The 17,701-nt window shown below is 34.1% G+C and overlaps 2 protein-coding genes across 2 annotated transcripts; both read right to left on the bottom strand.

Moving 5' to 3' along the window:
* Window positions 1-2,536: 2,536 nt before the first annotated feature.
* On the bottom strand, window positions 2,537-7,456 carry LOC107878733 (organelle RRM domain-containing protein 2, mitochondrial). The gene is made up of 4 exons (XM_016725837.2): window positions 7,177-7,456; window positions 4,475-4,543; window positions 4,278-4,384; window positions 2,537-2,912 (listed from the first exon to the last, which is right to left on the bottom strand). Exons 1-4 carry the CDS (start codon window positions 7,343-7,345, stop codon window positions 2,787-2,789), a joined length of 471 nt encoding a protein of 156 aa, XP_016581323.1. The 5' UTR covers window positions 7,346-7,456; the 3' UTR covers window positions 2,537-2,786.
* Window positions 7,457-12,835: 5,379 nt separating this feature from the next.
* LOC107878732 (60S ribosomal protein L8) lies at window positions 12,836-15,808 on the bottom strand. Its single transcript, XM_016725836.2, has 2 exons — window positions 15,283-15,808; window positions 12,836-13,303 (listed from the first exon to the last, which is right to left on the bottom strand). Exons 1-2 carry the CDS (start codon window positions 15,720-15,722, stop codon window positions 12,961-12,963), a joined length of 783 nt encoding a protein of 260 aa, XP_016581322.1. The 5' UTR covers window positions 15,723-15,808; the 3' UTR covers window positions 12,836-12,960.
* Between the last annotated feature and the right edge of the window lie 1,893 nt (window positions 15,809-17,701).

Genomic DNA, 17,701 nt, shown 5'->3' with positions numbered 1-17,701 from the left:
AAAAAAAAATGAAATCTTAATTACCATCAAAACCTATGCAATGCATTTTAGTTTACAAGAATATTCAAACTTGAACTGAATGCTAGTTCGGAAAAAAGTTGAATCTTAATTGTTGGAAGCTATAAATGCTTCAAGCTTTTTATTACGATAATAGCCTAACTTTATATTGTTCCTTTGTTGTCCTGAATAGGTTAATACTTTGTGAATCACTGAATTATGAATTAGTAGTGCATATAATCTATATACATACACACATATATAGATAGATAGATAGATAGATAGATAGATAGATAGATAAAGAGAGAGAGATTTAAATATATAACATAAATATGGATAAAACAATAACTTAGTGTATCCTTATTGGATTATCGGTTTAACCGATAACCCAATAAGCTAAAATCGATACCGAACCGTTTACCCAATAAAATTTTTTATAAAACCAATAAAAAACCGTTAACCCGATAACCCAATACCAATAACCCAATAACATTTTTATCGGTTTAATTTATCGGTCGGTTCGATTTTTGCACAGCCCTACATGTCGCAACCCAGTCTACACATAATTAGCTGCTATATTAGACAACTATGTGCCACACCACGCACATACAGACGTTACAACTAGGGAGAACGACCCGAAATATACATAAATTTTGGTGAAATTTATTTTAACATGCCTTAATTTTGTGGGGTCCTACGACCCTTTAGACGGTATATAATTTGTCAGCAAGACCACTGTGTGAATACATGCACATAAGGGTCTAAAGAGGTCCAGCTAAGCAAATATATGTCATAAAAATACTGTAAAAATAATCTAAAGGGATCATAGAACCCTCACAAAATTAAGACGTATTACAGCAAATTTCACTGAAATTTTGATATATTTTGAAACTTTTTCCCTTAAAACTATCGAGTAAGTAATGCTCATACTCCTTCGCGTGTGTGTTGTTTAATTTATCCCTGTAAAGAAGATATTTTTCTATGTTAAAAATAATTTAATTTTAAACTTTTCGGTTTATCTATTCAATTATTTATAGTCACTTAAATAACATGACTTATTTTAGAATAAAAGTTTTTCTTTTTTATACTTTGTTTTTAGCTAAGTGTATCATATAAATTGAGACGAAACAATAATCAAACTTTAGTAATTTACTGAACACCCATAGGCCATAGCTATCAATCACAATGACACACCATGGTAGACAATGATTGTACTTTGTTACAAGTGCCACGTGGTTTAAAATGGAGCAAAACACTTGGGTTTTTCATTAAATGAGAAATTCAGAAACGATTAGTTACTCTCAAATGGCACACATCAAGTTTACTTGTGATGAAGGCAACATCCTGCTTCATACATTCTAACAAAATGGATCATATTTAGCCACCTGTGAACAGTAGCACTACTCCCTGCGTTACAATTTTTTTTAGGAATCAACTTTGATTAATTTAATTCGTCGAAATATTTGCTAGTTCCGACTAGTAACAGATACAAATAACTTTATCTATTAAGAGTTAAACAAAGAAGAAGAAATCACTCATTGTTTTTCATCTCCATTGAAATTTAAACCTGAAACCTTATAACTTCAACAGCAACAACGATATACCCAGTATATTCCCACCAAGTGAGATCTGTCCATACCATTACCTCATATGTGAGATAGAGAAACTGTTTCCGATAAAATCTTGGCTCAAAATAAAATAATCTAAACAAGAAATGGTAAATGTATGCAGCCCATACCATTACCTCATATGTGAGATAAAGAGTGTTTTTGATAAAATCTTGGCTCAAAATAAAACAATCTAAACAAGAAATAGGAGAAAAACAGGATATCAAACCTTATAATTTCGAACTATTTACTTGATCACTACCACACCCTTGAGTACCTCTTTGTTTCAATATTTTTTTCTTTTAAATCCGTCAGAAAAGAAAGATCTCTACCTTTCTTTTTTTAGCAACTCTTTAATTTCAACTTTTCACATAATATTAGCAACTCTTTAATTTCAACTTTTCACATAATAAGATTAACAACAAGAGATTAGTAGACATTTGATACATTCAACATTTGTTTTAAATTTAAAACAGTAAAACCAAAAGCTTTCACTTGAACTCTATGTCAAGCTAAACCAGACAAACAAATTAAGACGAACGAAGTAATTAGGATTAAACGGAAGTCCAATCATGGTGCTGGAAACAATGAATAAACAGGAAGAAAGGTGTAGTAGCAAGGGACAAGAAAACAACATTAAATTTCCCCTACAATCATATAGGTTTTTGAAAGAGACCAACATTTAATTTTAAAAACTTGCGTGTCCTACTTCTCCACAGATATTTATTCACACAGAGATGTAAATTGGAACTCTTTAACAACTTTGATAAAGAGAAAGCACATGCTATCCTATCCTAATCTCTATGTCAAAGTCAGTCTTCTTCACACTCAATAACTTCAATCAATACCCAAATGAACACAAAATAGAAAGACTGTTTGCGCTCAACAGAAAGTAGCAAAAGCCAAAATGAGTACTACCAAAACACAAATGCTGAAAAATAAATCAAGTTTTTTCTGAGAACTTAGCAAATTACTGAAAAGGAAATGTGAACATATCATATCTGAGTTTTATCTATAACAGATTCTATTAATGTATGCTTATCATGAAGGCCGAGATGATTTGACTTCTGAAAAAATGAGTGACAGCTTAGTATACACCAATGCAGTGTGCTACGATCCAAACTCCTTCCTTGTAAGGTTGAAAACGTTACTTAAATCGCAATGAACTGCTCAGTTTACATCTTATTGCCTGCCATATGATGGTGAATTGTAATTGCCATATCCAGGTACTGTATTATCGTTCTGCATCGAGGGAGGTGGTGGTCTTGGTCTTGCATACTCGGCAAAGATAACCCATCCATCAAGAAACTACAAAACAGATGAGGAAACAGACAAGCATGACTTAACTTTAATCTTTCAGGAACCAAATATCTTTCAAGAGCACTTTAGTGAATCTCATTATCGGCGCTTTGGCAATTTAAGAATCAAAATGGTGATAAAAAAACAGGAAAGTACACCACCAAACCACTGGAATCACCTTTATTGAAGGGAGTTCAACTGAATTCCCCTCGTCAAAAGCATATGTAGTGAAAAAACTTTTTGTGTGTAAACGTTTATATAAATATTTTAATTGTGCAGACACAACACACATCATTTTTTCAAATCTCCTTAATGGGAAGTTCCTATCCCTGTCACTGCGCCAAGCTAGTTCTGATAAAATTTTTCCACAAAATTCAGCCATTATGATGAAAGATCCACAGGACCTCCGGAAACTACTAACTCTCTCGTTCTCTGATGCAAGTTAAGACCTACGTCATACACAAGTTAAGGTTACAGTTGCTGTGGACTGTGGAACATGATTGTCAAAAGGAATTCTTAAAATTGGCAAAAACAACAGACTTCAACACATGGTGAAATATTAAATATTATGTGCAATACCGTTTCTTTGATAAGAACGTCGATTTTCATTTCTCTTTCAGAAACTACATTCAGTGATGGCTCCAACTAAAAAAAGCAAAAAGAACAAGTTCAACACTCAAATGCTAAGTTGAAAACCCTTCGTGCATGCTGATGCACAGTGGTGCAATAAGTATATCTGAACTTTATGATTCTGAGAAAACATGCAAAACTATTTCTTTGGCATCCAGCCTCATATTGCGTACTCTCTTTTGAATAAAACCACAAATCAACCACAGGCTAAATTTCATGCTTTTAAAACTTAGAAGCACAAAAGAAGTTCACCATAACGCGTTCTGACATAATATTTACCAAAACATCCATGACTATATGCAATTCCAAATATAAACAAGGTGAGGGCATTATCAAATTCAATCTTCCAATCTTGGTTTGATAAATATGAAGACGTATATTCTACATAAGACATTGCATATTTACAGATAACAATTACTGAAACATGAATGATATACTTTAAGAAACTGACTAATGCTCAAAGAAAAGGTTTAACAATATGTTATTCTGTTCTGGTTTGAAGGATTCTTGATCTAAAGTTAGTAATAAATGTGAGGTCGTGTAAAAAATTTCTCATCATTTCACTATTCCCTTTGCATTTCAATGTTGCCGTGTTTCCCAGTAGTATATTCAAGCTTACCACAATTTCGACAGAAGATAAAGAGTATTTTCAATAAGCATAGCTTTGCCGACAATATTAAGGCCATCAAGTAAATTTCCCTTAAATGGAAAAAGATGTACATTGGTGTCAGTATCACAACTCACCTGGCCATCCATGCCCTTTATACCAGCTTCAGCATCTTCCAAGGTCGCATATCTAACAAACCCATAACCTTTGGAATAACCAGATACTCGATCAGTCACCACTCTGGCTGAAAGAAACAAAAATAATATAATCAATATACTTCCTTTAAAATGTATCGTTATCATAATTTGTGAGCATGAGAACAAGTAAAACATACCATGGTCTACTTTGCCAAATTTTACAAAGGCTTCACGGAGCCCTTCTGAGGTAGTACGTTTGCTTAGCCCTGGAAATAAGACGATCAAAAAAATAAGTTCAGGATTCCGATGACATTAAACATAACCAATTTGAGACGAGCTTCAAATGTTCCAACGTCCATTACATACAGCTGAACAGAAATTAAAGGCAACTAGCATACAAGTTTTTTAGAATACTAAAAAGAATGTGTAATAGAAATTGAACTCTTCCCCAAAAGAAAAAATGTTTCTCGAAAAATTATAGAACCTGGAGGTTTTAGATTATGCAAATCTCCATTGGAAAAAATCAACCAATGTGACACAACTTATCAAAGAGACGAGCTTTGACCACCCAATTCTAATTGGTAAACTAAGAACTACTTCTCAACTTTAATCATTGACAATACGAAAAAGCATTGACGGAAATATATTGGTAATCAAGAAGTTGAGCGAGGAATTTCCAAGAGAGTTAATTAAAGCTCAGCACTGCAATTCAAATGTAAGCATCAAAATTTTTGATTCAATGGCTTATATTCTAGAAAGGGTCTCGCTTTCACCTAAACTAATTTCGTTAAGCACCTATACAATCAAGAACTGAACATACTATCTATTACTCCCTCCGTTTCAATTAGTTTGAAATGCAGAGTTTAAGAAAGTTAAAAAGACTTTTTAATCTTTTGGTTATAAATTAAAGATATGTAGAACGTACCAAAATGCCTTTTAATCTTATCTCTTAAATATTTCATTTGGAAAGTTAGGATTGAATAGTTGCCAAATAAGGAAAGATGCATTCTTTTTAAAAGAGTGTAAATAGGAAAGTAAGACAAATTGAAACGGAGGGAGAAACAGAAAAAAGATGATTAGTTTTATTTCTTATGTGACACCTCTCCGATAAATATTAATGCAATGTTAGTTACACTACAATTGATTAAGCATATTCCCGGAAAGTTTTTATGCTTCTTAAGAAGCATTTGCAAATATTAGATAGTATTATTAACATGTCTGATCACGAGGAATCTTAGATTGCTAAGGATATACAAATGTTAACAATCATATTATGCAACAATATCTCCTTGTTTAGTCAGGATGATTTTCATGCTCTAAAATAAACAAAGAACATAAAAATAAACACCAAAATGGGATAACACATCGAAAGATAACAAAAGAAACAAGACACCGACAGAGTAATACTATAAACTATCTATGCGAGATCACAAACATCATCACAACACTACGAACAAGAAACTAAAGGAACAGATACAAACAAAGCCCTCCTCCTTACTATTACAATTACACTATTACAATTACAGACGCACTCTTACCCACTGACCCTCTACCTAATTCCCGTCCTCCACACCTTCCTATCAAGGTCATGAACTCCTTAAGTTGTAACCGCTCCATGTCATGCCTAATCACCCCCCTCCAATATTCGGCCTACCTACCCCGCCTAAAACCATCCATAGCTAGCCTCTCACACCTCCGTATTGGAGCCTTTATGCACCTCTTCATCACATGCCCGAACCATCGCTACCTCACATCCCGCACCTTTGTCTTCCACCGAAGTCACTCCCACCTTCTCTCGAATAACCTCATTTCTAACTCTCTCCTTATAAGTTCACACATCCATCTCAACAGCATCATCTCTGCCACCTTCAACTTTTGAATGTGGGAGTTCTTAACAGGCAACACTCCGCTCCATACGACATAGCTGGTAGGACCATCACTCTATAGAACTTACCTTTAAGTTGAGGGGACCCCTTTTTATCACACAAGACTCCCGAAGCGTGTCTCCACTTCAACCACCCCGCACCAATACAGTGCATGACATCCTCAGCAATCTCCCTATTCCCCTGAATCATAGCCCCAAGATATTTGAAACTATCCCTCTTCCGTATGGCCTGAGAATACAACTCCATTACCACGTCAGCCTCATGCGTCGAATCAATGAACTTGCATTCAAAGTACTTCATCTTAGTCCTGCTCAACCTAAACTCTTTAGATTCTAGCGTCTGTCGGCTGTCGCTAAACCTACAACTTATCATTAACTCCTCCCCAAGTCTTGTCAATTAGGACAACATCATCATCAAATAACATACACCAAGGCACCTCCACTTGAAAACGTTGCGTCAAAACATCCCTCACCAAGGCAAATAAAAACAGGCTAAAAGACGATCCATGGTGCAACCCTGTCAAAACAGGAAAGTACTCTAAATCTCCTCCTACCATCCTCACACGAGACTTCGTTCCGTCATACATGTACCGAATTGACCTAGTGTATGCCCCGAGCACACCTCTAGCCTCCAAGCACCTCCACAGAATCTCCATGGAATTTTATCAAACACCTTCTCGAGGTCGATAAACATCATATGCATGTCCTTCCTCCTCTCTCTGAACTGCTCCACTAACCTCCTCACGAGGTGAATGATCTCAGCATAAAATCGAACTGATTCTCGAAAATAATCACAATCTTCTTTAGCCTCAACTCTATCAACCTTTCCGAAACCTTCATAGCATGACTCAACAACTTGATACCCCTATAATTGTTGCAACTTGATACCCCTATATTCAATTACTCTTTATCATTTACTATTTCTTAGCCTATGTGTTAAGTCAATGGTGGACAGGACGGAGAGAGTATAAAATATGAGGAGAAATGATAAGTAAATAGGAAGAAGGAAAATACCAGAAACGAAGAGATTGGTGGATGGTTCAGCTGGTGGCGGCTTTTCAACTTGTTTTGATGATGGCGGATTGAATGCAAAGTTTGAGGAGAAAGTAGATAGTAGTGCTCGTAAACCTCGCGGTGCCACCGCCGCCGTTGTTGTTGCCGTCGCTGCTGCACGCAAGGCCATTAGGGGTTTTACAGAGGTTTCTAGAAAAGAAGATGTGTTTTGTGCGTTTATTTTTGTTTGTTGAAATGTGACTTGTGTAGAGTCGGGTTACTTGTAGTAGTCCAATGGGCTGAAATGGTAAAGACTGGGAGCTGAGTTGCCCAAAATTGGGTCTCATTGCATGGGCTAATTAACCCAAATATCCCTTCTTCCTTTGGGGCCAAGGGTACAACTACCCATTTGATGCAAAACATGGCTAAACATCATGAATTCCGACAGTTTTAAGCTTAATTATAGAAAATTTCAATATTTTATATAATTACTACAATCTTAATTTTAAATTTGTCGCGATACATAATCAGCTCCCAATATATTCAATGAAGATACAGTTGTTCCTTTATAAAAATACATTAATAACTGTCAGTACATTTTTTTTTCATTTTGGATTTGTCGAAATATATAATTAGCTTCTGATACATCCAACAAAAATACATAATTAGTTGCAATTTTTGTAATTATTTTGTAAAGATGAAAATTTGTGTAAATATGATAAATTTAGGTGTATGCTTATGTTATTTTTTCACAAAATATTGCCAACCAAATTGGCTAAGGAAACGGCCAGTGAGAGTCCTATCCTATCAATTATACCAATACATTGACTAAAGAGGAACAACTTGGTGCACTAAAGCTTTCATTACGCGTAAAATATAGAAAAGAACACGATCACAATAATCTATTGTACACAACTTTACCTTGCATTTCTGCAAGAGTTTGATTTCGAAGCTTGAACATACAAACTCCTGGCCGCATGGCCGTATTGATAGTTTGACTACTTATAAACTATAATTTTTGTTATAAATATATTTACATTATAGTGAATGTCTATCAAGATCTACTTTGATATCTATTAGGATTTGAAGCATCCGTCTTTTACTCAAACTAGGAGTAAATTTCCCCTATAAATAAAGGGGTTTTGTTCATCGTATTTACAATCTTATGGTCTCTCATCCCTCAAGAGAAGAAATAAGAATTACTCTATCTATTCTCTCTACTCTTCTTCTTTGTTCTTTATTGTTTTATAACACGTTATCAGCACGAAGTCTCTTACCAATTGAGATTTGTTCGTACGAGGCTACATAACTTTTCGAGTCTCTAACTAATTTAGATTATCAACACGAGATTCTACCAAATAAGGTGAGATTATAAATCTAAAGGTAATTTCAAGGTTAGTAATTTCTTATGTTATCTGTCTTTTGCTACTAATAATATAATTATTGTTGGATTTGAGGAAAAATAATTGGTTTAGAACCATTTATATTTTGAATTTATTTCTCAAGAACAATATTATCAAAAGAGATGATAATATGTTGGGCTCAAGTCCCATCGATTTATGCCTAAGACGTCTTTATATGGATAAGACGTTGAGTTTGAATCTCAATGCACCATATTGATATATTATGATGGTTAAGGCAAAATAATGGGTATTTGATGAAAAGTTATGAAAGTCGACCCATTGAATATGGTCCATTCCATGAAGTGAATGTGGTAGCAATATATGATAAGTCTAAAACATGACAACTTACTTCATTCTTAAGGCGTATGTGATAGCAGTGCATAATATGTCTGAAAAAAGACAAGTGATTGAATGCACGAATATATGCGTGGAAGGACAATATGATAATGATCATCAAAAGTGATGATATTTTCAGACAATATGATAATGATCATCAAAAGTGATGATATTTTCACACGCTTATATGATTATAAGATATGCTAGAGAAAAATTCTCTACATTATATGTATGCCTTGATTTGCTTCTGAAGTAGCAAAATCTTGAAAGAGGTTATAAGCTATCATAATTTGATAGACTTAAGGCACGATTATATTCCATTCCTGTGAAATGAGAAACTTATTAATGCAAACGTGCACTTGATCACAACTCACCTCCGAAAGAGGTTGAATAATTTTAAAATCTACTTCTGAAGTAGTAAATCTGAAATTTATTCGTGTAATAGTAAATCAGAAATCTACCAAAGAAAAAGTACATGTCATGGTAAACTTGGAGTTTACTAGAATAAAAGTTCATAAATTGATATGAACCTTGAAGATGTGCATGTATTGAAGAACTAGAAGATTCTTCAAGAATTGTTTATGTTGTTTGTTCTCATGACAAGTTGGTTGAACCAACTAATATTGGGATTAGATCCCCTCAAATCTAAAAATTATAAAAGGTGAATAAGGGTCCGGTCACCTATCATGTGATATGTTGAAAAGATGCATCAATAAGATGATCACATGTACATTCATGGTCAACCTACGTTTGACATTCATAAAGTTACTTGTTCAATATAAATTGAACATAATTTTCAGATTGTGTAATTAAGATAATTCATCTTGATGATGATGGTTTAGCATTGAATATCTTCGATAAATATCTAAACCATTGTTAATGAGAGCAAAACTTAATGTATTGGTCTGAAATACGATATATTGCAATAGCATTTGTATGCATTAGACCAATAAATTATGATTATTTCTTCCCTCTTAATTGGTTCAAGGTCGGAAACCAATTATTCCATCTAATAATTTTAATGTGCGGTATACGATTAATGAATATACCATAATGCACAACGATGGATTCCTTAAAGAAGTAGGGGATGTATGTTAGTTTTCCTAACATAAGTAGGAGATTATAAGTGTTATGAAATATGTTAGGAATTATCACCATATCCTCATCCAAAAGATAATTCAAGTCAAATGCTGAAAGCATCTCATATTAAGCGCAAGTGCACTTATTTTGTATTCCTAAAGGACAAAGTCTATGCATGCGTGAAGCGTGGTAGACTGATCGATTCCAAATGAAATAGTCCTTGAAAAATGAGGAGCAAATAATCATAATAAGAAGGCAATGAGTTCTTGAAGAGCCTACGACATAACACTTCATGAAACTTTATGAGAGGTTCATGTACCTGAAAATAATGAAGTGACGAGATCTCAAATGCTATGTCGCATTGTGAACCGATATAAAATGATATATCATCAATATCTTTGACACAATATTGGCTCAATATTGTGAAAGATTACGAGGATCTAAATTCTACGTTTATTTAAGCATGCTGATGTAGAAACATTTATCAAGTGACATGAAAGGATGCAATTTGGTAAGCGTAAAACTTATTTGATTTGCAGTCCAGACACTTAAAGATGTCACTCATGAAATGTTGAATATTATCACTTGACAAAACTTATGTGAAAACTTTTAATGATTCAAACTGCTTGAAGCATATAAAAGTTTCTGGGAAACTTATTTATAATCCTTATATTGTATAAGCTTATTGCTTGAACGTCATTGGAACTCTTGGAGAGTTTTCAAAGCAATAGATTATTTTGCTGAAATTTGAAATATATCGAATTGGATTGGTTATCAAGTACCATATCTTAGTGCAATTGATGCACTCATGTACCTTGCAAATACTACAAGGCCTATAGCCTTTTCAGATAATTTGTTAGCAAGGTATATTTCTGATCCTACCATGAGATATCAAAATGGAATAAAACACATGAGTTTGTTTTATTTTAAAGATTGCAGTCTCGATCTTATTAGTCATGCTGATGTTGGGTACTTATCTAACCCGCATAAAGCTCGATCTCAAATAGGCTATGTGTTCATATGTGGTGGTACTGTCATATCTTGGAGATATACAAAGCTGTCTATCGTAGCCACTTCATCGAATCATGCTGAAATAATAGCTATTCATGAAGCAAACCGAGAATGTGTATGGTTGAGGTTCATGATACATCTTATTCGAGAAAAATGTGGTATGAAATATGACAATCTACCCATAATTTTATAAAGAGATAATTAGTATACATAGCACATCTTAAGGGAGGATTCATAAACGGAGATAGAACGAAGCACATTTTGCCAAAGCTTTTCTACATACATGAGATACAAAATTATGATGATATTAACGTGCAACAGATTCGTTCAATTGACAATGTGACTGATTTATTCACCAAATCTTCTCCAATTGCAACTATCAAGAAGATGTTGCACAAGATCGGAATGCAAAAGTTTAAGGATATGCTCATTAGGGGGAGCAAATACGCGCTGTACTTTTTTTCCCTTTCAAGATTTTGTCCCACCAAATTTTTCTTGTAAGGTTTTTAATGAGGCAGCCGATATGCGTACTGTTAGAGATGTATACTTTTTTTCCTTCACTAAATTTTTTTAGAGATGTGTACTCTTTTTTTCTTCACTAGATTTTTTTTCCTACTGAATTTTTTCTAGTAAGATTTTAATGAGTCACATTATCTATCTAGACATTCAGGGAGAGTGTTATAAATATATTTACATTATAATGAATGTCTATCAAAATTTACTATCTATTAGGATTTAAAACATCCGTCTTTTACTCAGACTAGGAGTAAATTTTCCCTATAAATATAAAAATTTTGTTCATTGTATTTACAATCTTATGATCTCTCATCCCTCAAAGAGAAAAAATAAAAATTACTCTCTCTATAGGAACTTGTGATATAATGCATTGATTCGCTCCATTGAACCCGTAAATTGCTTATCACGTGACATATTAATAGTTTGGCTATATATCAATTTTAATTTTAGTTCAATTTAAAAAGCCTTGTGATACAATTCATTGATTCGCTCTACACCTCAAGGAACAGACAAAGCAAACTGATGTTGCTCAAATGAGTAATACAAACCATAGTCTCAAAGATTCACGAGTTGCAACCGAAACAGAAAAGAATATCACCGACTTTCATGATCGCGTGGTCGGCAGTTTAGGTGAAATCTACTAATCTGACACAATTCATAAACATATCGAGTGTACAGGGGATATATTTGGCAGAAAAAGAAGTTTGAGTGAATGAATTGATTTCACTTTGCCTCAATCTAACATTAATGAAATTCAATTAGACCTTTCTCCTCCTCAAAAGTGAATTTCAACGCAAGAAAAAATTAAGAAATTTAAACATGCAGAACACCTCAATAGCAACATCAAATTCAACTCTACAAAATCAGTTAGCCCCATCAAAATAAGGTTACCGAGGATATATTACCTGCTCAACAACCTAACCACATATTAACTATATAAACTTTCCCCTACCCATTCACCTCCTCAAGTAGAGAGGAAAATGAAGGTAATCCACCCAGCTATCAATGTAGATAAATATAAAACACGAAAATTTTGAAACGCCAGTAAGGGTTTAGGGTTCAGGGGTGAAAAAAGAACAAATGTAGCTGCTCCAGTGTACTCTAAACACAATGAGAAAAGGCGCTATGATGGAGAAATATAAAAGAGCAACACAATTACTATTGCTTCAAGGGAACGAGTTGGTCAAGAATGAAGTTTCTTGCCAACCAGATTACGAAGCATCTCAAGTAGCAGTAAAGATGGGTATCACAGTTTACGCTAGCAGACTACAGAAATGACGAGCTCCAAGAATGCAAAAGATGTTGGGAGCTAAAATGACAAACTTGTCCAGATATGGATGTCTAAAACAAAACTTGCTACTGAATATCCCAAACAAAATTTAGTATAATTTCAGCAGTCAAATAGTTCAAAAAGACTGATTTGAAAACAAATAGCAAAAACAGTGATAAGCTAAGCTCTTTAAGCCTTGTCTGCCTTTGCAGCTGTGGCAGCAGCTTGACCACGAAGACGACCAGTCCGCCTTGCAGCAATAAGACCAACCTTTTGCCCGGGTGGAGCATCACGACGGACAGTACTAGCATGACCAATATGTTGATGGTTACCACCACCATGAGGATGCTCCACAGGATTCATAGCAACACCACGAACCTTGGGCCAGCAGTTCCTCTTCACCCGGTACTTGTGGTATGCGTTACCTGCCTTAAGCATTGGCTTCTCAGTACGTCCTCCTCCAGCTACCTGGCCAATCATGGCACGACACCCACTTGGTACGATCTTCTTGGATCCTGATGGGAGCTTAATCCTGACAAAAGTAAATGAATTGAATTAACACTTAGACAAACATCTGAACGTAAGTGACAACTGAGTATGAAACCACTGTTAGCCGAACAGAAACACGTCACAAAGAACAAAAGATCAAGTGTTAGTGTAGCAATAAAATCAAAAGAAAGTTTAAATGTATCAACAGCAAATCAATTGAGGATAAAAAGACCCAAAAAGAAACGAACACTGCTATGGTTGGGAACCAAAGGTACTACTGTCAGCTCTAATGACACCAACAATCAAATATATCAGCATCAAGATAAGCAGTCAAGTCTCAAACAAGCATAAACCTAATGAGTCTCAACTATCAGAATCTGGTACAACCTAAAGGACACAACTTGGCAAAAATGCACTTTCAAACAGACATTTCATTCTTAGGTGGATACAACTATGGAACAAACCATATTCCTTCAACAAGTGCATGGGCACAAACTGAAATTTAGTGTGTCTCAAGCAAGGCTCAAGATATGCTTATAAAAATGAAGAATGTAAAACCAGATTTTGTTAACTTCTAATCTAGCTAGTAAAACTAATCAACATTAAAGCATCAAAACATATCACCAGAAGGAACGTGGGAAAAAACATCACAAACACTAGATTACATAGGGACTACATAGACAAGTAATTAGATTGTAGCATTACAAACACCTCTAGTTAACTATAGGTGCCTATCCCAAACCCCACATTTGTTGTCTCACCACTCCTATTTGATGATAACAATATAAAACAGATTTTAAGGTTTCAATACTATAAAAAAACAAGTCAGAACAGTTACCAAAGAATAACAAGCACATAAACACCTTGTTTGGATCCAGGTTGTCACATATTGTTTCTTATTGCCGCATCGTTTTCAGCTGCTAACAGCAAATGGGTCATTTACTAAAACACTGACTTTTCTACCTTACCTACGGATGGACTTAATGATATAGTACAACAAATTGTAAGTAACAAACAAAACAAACATGGTATTTAAACCAACAATGAAGTACAATAAAATAGGAAACAACCAACCAAACTAATGGTAACAGATAAGAGAAAGTGTGATAGCATAAGCAAAGACTCTTATTGTTCAATTAAAACGATATCCAGCTCTACGTCCGCATTTGCTACACAATCACAGTGCTAGAGCAAAAATTGAACGAAATCAGCTATAAAATAACAGTACTTGGCAAACATTGAACAACATTAACTATATCACAGTACTAGAGCAAAAATTGAAAAAAAAAAAAAACAGTAAAATCACAGTACTGGAGCAAAAATAAACTATAAGATCACAATACTAGAGCAAAAATTGAACAAAGTTGGCAAAATCCCAGTACTAGAGCAAAAATTAGCTATAAAATTGCAGCATTAGAGCAAAAATTAAACAAAGCTAGCCAGAAAATCACAGAACTAGCGCAAAAAAATAGCCATAAAACCACAGTACTAGGGCGAAAATTGGGCAAGCTAGCTACAAAATCACAGAACTAGAGCAAAAATTAGCCGTAAGACCACAGAACTAGAGCAAAAATTGAGCAAAGCTAGCTACAAAGTCACAGTACTAGAGCAAAAGCTAGCCACAAAACCACAGTACTAGAGCAAAAACTACCTACAAAACCACAGTACTAGAGAAAAAAATAATCTATAAATCACAGTTCTGGAGTAAAATTTAGCTACAAAATCAGAAGAGTAGAGCAAAAATTATCAATAAAATCACATTGCTGGAGCAAAAACTAGCTATAAAATGACAGTACTAGGGCAAAAACTACCTATAAAATCACAGTACTAGGGCAAAAACTAGCTACAAAATCACAGTACTAGAGCAAAAAATAGATATAAAATCACATTACTAGAGCAAAACGAAGCTGTAAAATCACAGTACTAAGAGCAAAAACTGAACAAAAGTTAGCTACAGAATCACAGCAACAATCAACAACAAATGAACAAAAGCATCAAAAAAGGAGCAGACGAACTGTATACCTAGTGGTTCCATTGTCAGGATTATGACTAATAACAATAGCATAATCCCCAGAACACCTCGCAAACACACCACGGTCACCAACTTTATGCTCAACATTACACACCACAGCTCCTTCCGGAATCGATCTAAGCGGCAACACATTACCAACCATAAGATTCGCCTTCTTCCCACAATACACAAACTGTCCAGTATACATTCCTTCCGCCGCCACAAATAGTTCCTTCTGATGCTTGTAACGGAATGGATGACGGAATGTAATACGTGCTAACGGTGCACCTCTACCTGGATCATGAATAACCTCCGTTATAACACCTTTGAGATAACCGTTACGTTCGCCGAAGTCGAGTGTACGGAACTTAGCAGGGCCTTTACGGTGGTGCGTGTGGGATTTGAAAACGGAACCTGCTCCTTTACGTTGTGCTCTGATTACCCTGCCCATTGCGCCGCCGTCTCTCTCCTCTCTCTCTCTCTCTCTCTAGTTTTAGCGGAGCTAGTGATGCTTTGTTATAGGAAATGGGATTATATATGATGTAAATTAGGGTTTAAGAGAGGAGAAGAAAAGACCTAGTTGGGAATTGGGCCTGGGCTTGTGTTGTTAATGATGAAGGTCCAGTATTGGATTTCGGCCCATTATTGATCCATCTTTAGTGTTGGGGCAAGTGCACGTATAGCCAAATGAGGGTCGTTCTTTCGCAAGTTTAGCCACTTCAGAATCAATTTTTAACTTCATTGAATTGAAGTTCAAACGGCTAGTTCTGTAAATATTTTACTTTTTCATGTAGTTCGATTGTACTATTACATAGTTGTAATGTTTTTCAGTTACTATCTATTATTTTGATATTGTCTATTATCTCTTGTACTTTCATTACAATTTTATCAAGTAGTATTTTGTCTTGAGCGGAAGGTTTATTGAAAAGAGTCTATCTATCAAAAGGCAAGTTCTAGTCCAAATACTTTATTGCCCAAATAATTTCATTTTTTAAAATAAAAAAGAGATTCACAGAACAATGTAATAATTTATATTTTTTGAAAATTTACAACCTCTACCAGAGTCTATGTCCAAGTAGTAACTTACTAATAGCTCTTGCTTAAAAAAAGTTTAGGAAAAATGGCAGTAACAATTATAATATGTGCAGATCAAATTTCCACAGGTTGACAATTCCTAGTTGGTGTAACCAAATGTTAATAAATCCATGTTGAATATATAAAACATTCTCAACATCAAAATAGGGTTCTTTTATATTAGTTTGGGTTCCCATCAAATAACATAATTAAATGCCAAACATATTACGTATGCTGTTACTTGAAGTATAACAAATTTTCTTGCTTAAGGGACTGGTCAATAAAAAGTGTAAAAAGGAACTATACATAAATATATGGGTTAGGATAACAAATTTCAAAGCTAAAGTATGTAATATTGTAACAATGTGCAACATGTGTTTAATTAGTGAGTATGCTAGATATAAGAAAGGAGTTCAATTGAATAATTTTAGTCAAATAATTTATATGTGCAAATATGGTAAAAGCAAATGTTATTTTGTGCATATAAGCTTTTAATTATTCTTCACGTACACAAATATGCATTCTGACATTTTATTAAATTTTCTTGGTAGAATTTGTGACTCGCCATCATTAATGTTAATTGTAAAGGAGATATATGGGTTCTTCATCTAATCTACACAAGAGTAATAGGCATGTTGAAATTACATCTAGATTAGAATGCAATTATCTACGATAACCACATGTATCTTTTCAAAATTAGTATTATTTTCGTATATTAGAAATGTATTCGTATTATATTAAAATTAGTATTATTTTCGTACATTAGAAATGTATTCGTATTATATATATCAAACTTAGTATTATTTCTGTACATTAGAAATGTATTTATATTATATCAAACTTGGTATTATTTTCGTACAATAGAAATGTATTTGTATTATGTCAAACTTAGTATTATTTTCGTATATTAGAAATGTATTCGTATTATAGATTTACCAATGAAATATGCAAGTCTCGGCTATTAGCATAACCAACACGTAATCTTGCATCCAATGTGTATTTCTAAAGAACTAGAGTACATTTTTTCAATTATTTAACTATTTTATTTTTCCAAGTTAAATATTAGTTAAGTTGATTAATGTTTATCTCTGATGATTCAACAACAAAAATTTATTTATGACGAGTTCTTTTGATTAAAGAGTATAGTTTGGTTTATGAGATTTTTAATGGTGAGTAGTGGAGGAATTGACTAACCCAAGAGTTTCTTCCTAAAAAAATGTTTTAAATCTCAACTCTAAAGTCTCGGAGTAACTGATAAAGTTGTTGCAGTATAATTAAGAGGTCACTAATTCAAACCGTGGAAATAACTGGCTCTTGCAGAAATATTATAAAATAAGATTGCATCCAATAGATCCT

This window comes from Capsicum annuum, chromosome 7, assembly GCF_002878395.1.
Source record: "Capsicum annuum cultivar UCD-10X-F1 chromosome 7, UCD10Xv1.1, whole genome shotgun sequence".
NCBI classification, from domain to species: domain Eukaryota; kingdom Viridiplantae; phylum Streptophyta; class Magnoliopsida; order Solanales; family Solanaceae; genus Capsicum; species Capsicum annuum.
This window is presented reverse-complemented; position numbering and strand designations above follow the sequence as displayed.

Coding starts and splice junctions, on each gene's coding strand:
- LOC107878733 (XM_016725837.2), bottom strand. CDS start 7,345: ATGGCCTTGCGTGCAGCAGCGACGGCAACAACAACGGCGGCGGTGGCA. Junction 4,544..7,176: donor CACCAATCTCTTCGTTTCTG/GTATTTTCCTTC, acceptor TCTTATTTCCAG/GGCTAAGCAAACGTACTACC. Junction 2,913..4,277: donor TAAAGGGCATGGATGGCCAG/GTGAGTTGTGAT, acceptor TCTGTTTTGTAG/TTTCTTGATGGATGGGTTAT.
- LOC107878732 (XM_016725836.2), bottom strand. CDS start 15,722: ATGGGCAGGGTAATCAGAGCACAACGTAAAGGAGCAGGTTCCGTTTTC. Junction 13,304..15,282: donor CCTGACAATGGAACCACTAG/GTATACAGTTCG, acceptor TACTTTTGTCAG/GATTAAGCTCCCATCAGGAT.